At 31.4% G+C, this 1601-nt stretch overlaps 1 protein-coding gene across 2 annotated transcripts in view; it reads right to left on the bottom strand.

Annotated features, from left to right (window-relative positions):
• LOC21402086 (lysine--tRNA ligase, chloroplastic/mitochondrial) overlaps positions 1 to 453 on the bottom strand; it is a 16939-nt gene extending 16486 nt beyond the window's left edge. For both annotated transcript variants that reach the window (XM_024176229.1, XM_024176230.1), the window contains exon 1: positions 143 to 453. In XM_024176229.1, coding sequence (XP_024031997.1) covers positions 143 to 397 — 255 coding nt within the window. In that variant the 5' untranslated portion in view covers positions 398 to 453. The remainder of the gene's footprint in view (positions 1 to 142) is intronic.
• Between the last annotated feature and the right edge of the window lie 1148 nt (positions 454 to 1601).

Below are 1601 nucleotides of genomic sequence, written 5' to 3'. Positions count from 1 at the left end.
ACTCTTTCCTACATCATAAATTCGCCTTCATCATTCTAAATTTCTATTCCATTGCAAAATTGAGAATCCAGAGATCAACAAAAACGTACTACACTCCAAAATGTGGGAAGATTGATAAACAGAAATTGGAGGTTTCTCTAACCTTCTGCAAGCGAATAGCTCGGACGGCCTCTGGACTGGAAGAGGTAGAAGATGAAGACGAGGACGAGCGGCGATTGCGAGAGACGGCGGAGGGAGTGGTGGTGGTGGCGGCGGCGGAGGAAGAAGAGCAGCAGCGGAGGATATGAGGGGAAGAAAAAGAGCGGCGGAAGGAGGAGGTGGTGGTGAAGTGAAAGAGGTGCTTCAATGGCTGCTGCAACTGCAAGCTTAGGCTTCCCCATGCCTTCACTGCTTCCATCTCTCTCTCTCTCTCTCGCTCGCTCTCTCTGCTTCTGCTCGCCTGCGGTCGGTGGTTTATCCCTTCTATCATTGTCTTCGAAGAATTCGACTTACACCCCACTATTTTGTTTAAATTATATTAGACGTTTTCTAAATCGAAACTCTTACATTGATACCCCTACAAATTTAAAATGTATATATATTGGTTCAATTTTATTGGTTACTTCATTATTTACTTAGATATTTAACAGTATAATATTGATTTAACTATTGTAATAAATTAAATAATTAACTAAAAAATTATAATAATTTATTAAATTAGGTACTTATCACGCTACGTTATTAAATTTTTATATTTGATGGTAATCATTGATGAAAACGTAACCATTAAGTGCTCGTTTGGTTGGTGTATTTAAACTCATAATTCTGATTTTGCTACATTATTTTCCTCTCATAAAAAATTTAAATCAAAAAAACTTCTACCAATGATTCTCTTACAAAATTTCTACCAATAAATCAGAATAATTAATTTGAACACATGAATTAAACGGACTCTAAAAACTCGTCCATATATATTTGGTACATATATATCTTTTTTTGTACCATGCAATTGAAATTTTTATGCAGTACTAGTTAAAAACACATGCCTAATTTAATTTTTTTTTTTTAAATTGAACATATGAACGAAAAATTCTTTTAAGAATTTGATTTAGTAAAAAAAATTATGGATACCGAAAACATGCTAACATATTTTTAGATAAATAGATTTATTATAGATATATTGCATCTATATATTATTTAATAAGACGTGTGTTACAATTTTATTTTAATATCACTATACTATCTTTAAAATTCTTTTAAGGTCATTCTTTTTTCTTGACACTTGTACAAGATTCCCTACATGATAGCCTTAAGATAATATATAGCCGTGATCCTCCATGAACACAATTATAGTCAAGTCTTTAATTGCTCATAATGTGTGATTATTACACAGTAATTTTTGAACCATCATAAAAATCCTTGACTCAAAAATTCAATAAAAGAATGATATATATATATATAGGTGCATCTATTCTTTACTTTTCACACTCCTTTTTAATATTACAATATTACCTAATAATATTTTTTTAAAATACTCATTACACACCTCACTGTTCTAAATACTCATTATTAGCCCTCTAAAAAAACATATGATTAAAAAAATACGATTTCACAAAATACAT

This window comes from Morus notabilis, unplaced genomic scaffold (assembly GCF_000414095.1).
Source record: "Morus notabilis unplaced genomic scaffold, ASM41409v2 Scaffold176, whole genome shotgun sequence".
Classification (NCBI taxonomy): domain Eukaryota; kingdom Viridiplantae; phylum Streptophyta; class Magnoliopsida; order Rosales; family Moraceae; genus Morus; species Morus notabilis.
This window is presented reverse-complemented; position numbering and strand designations above follow the sequence as displayed.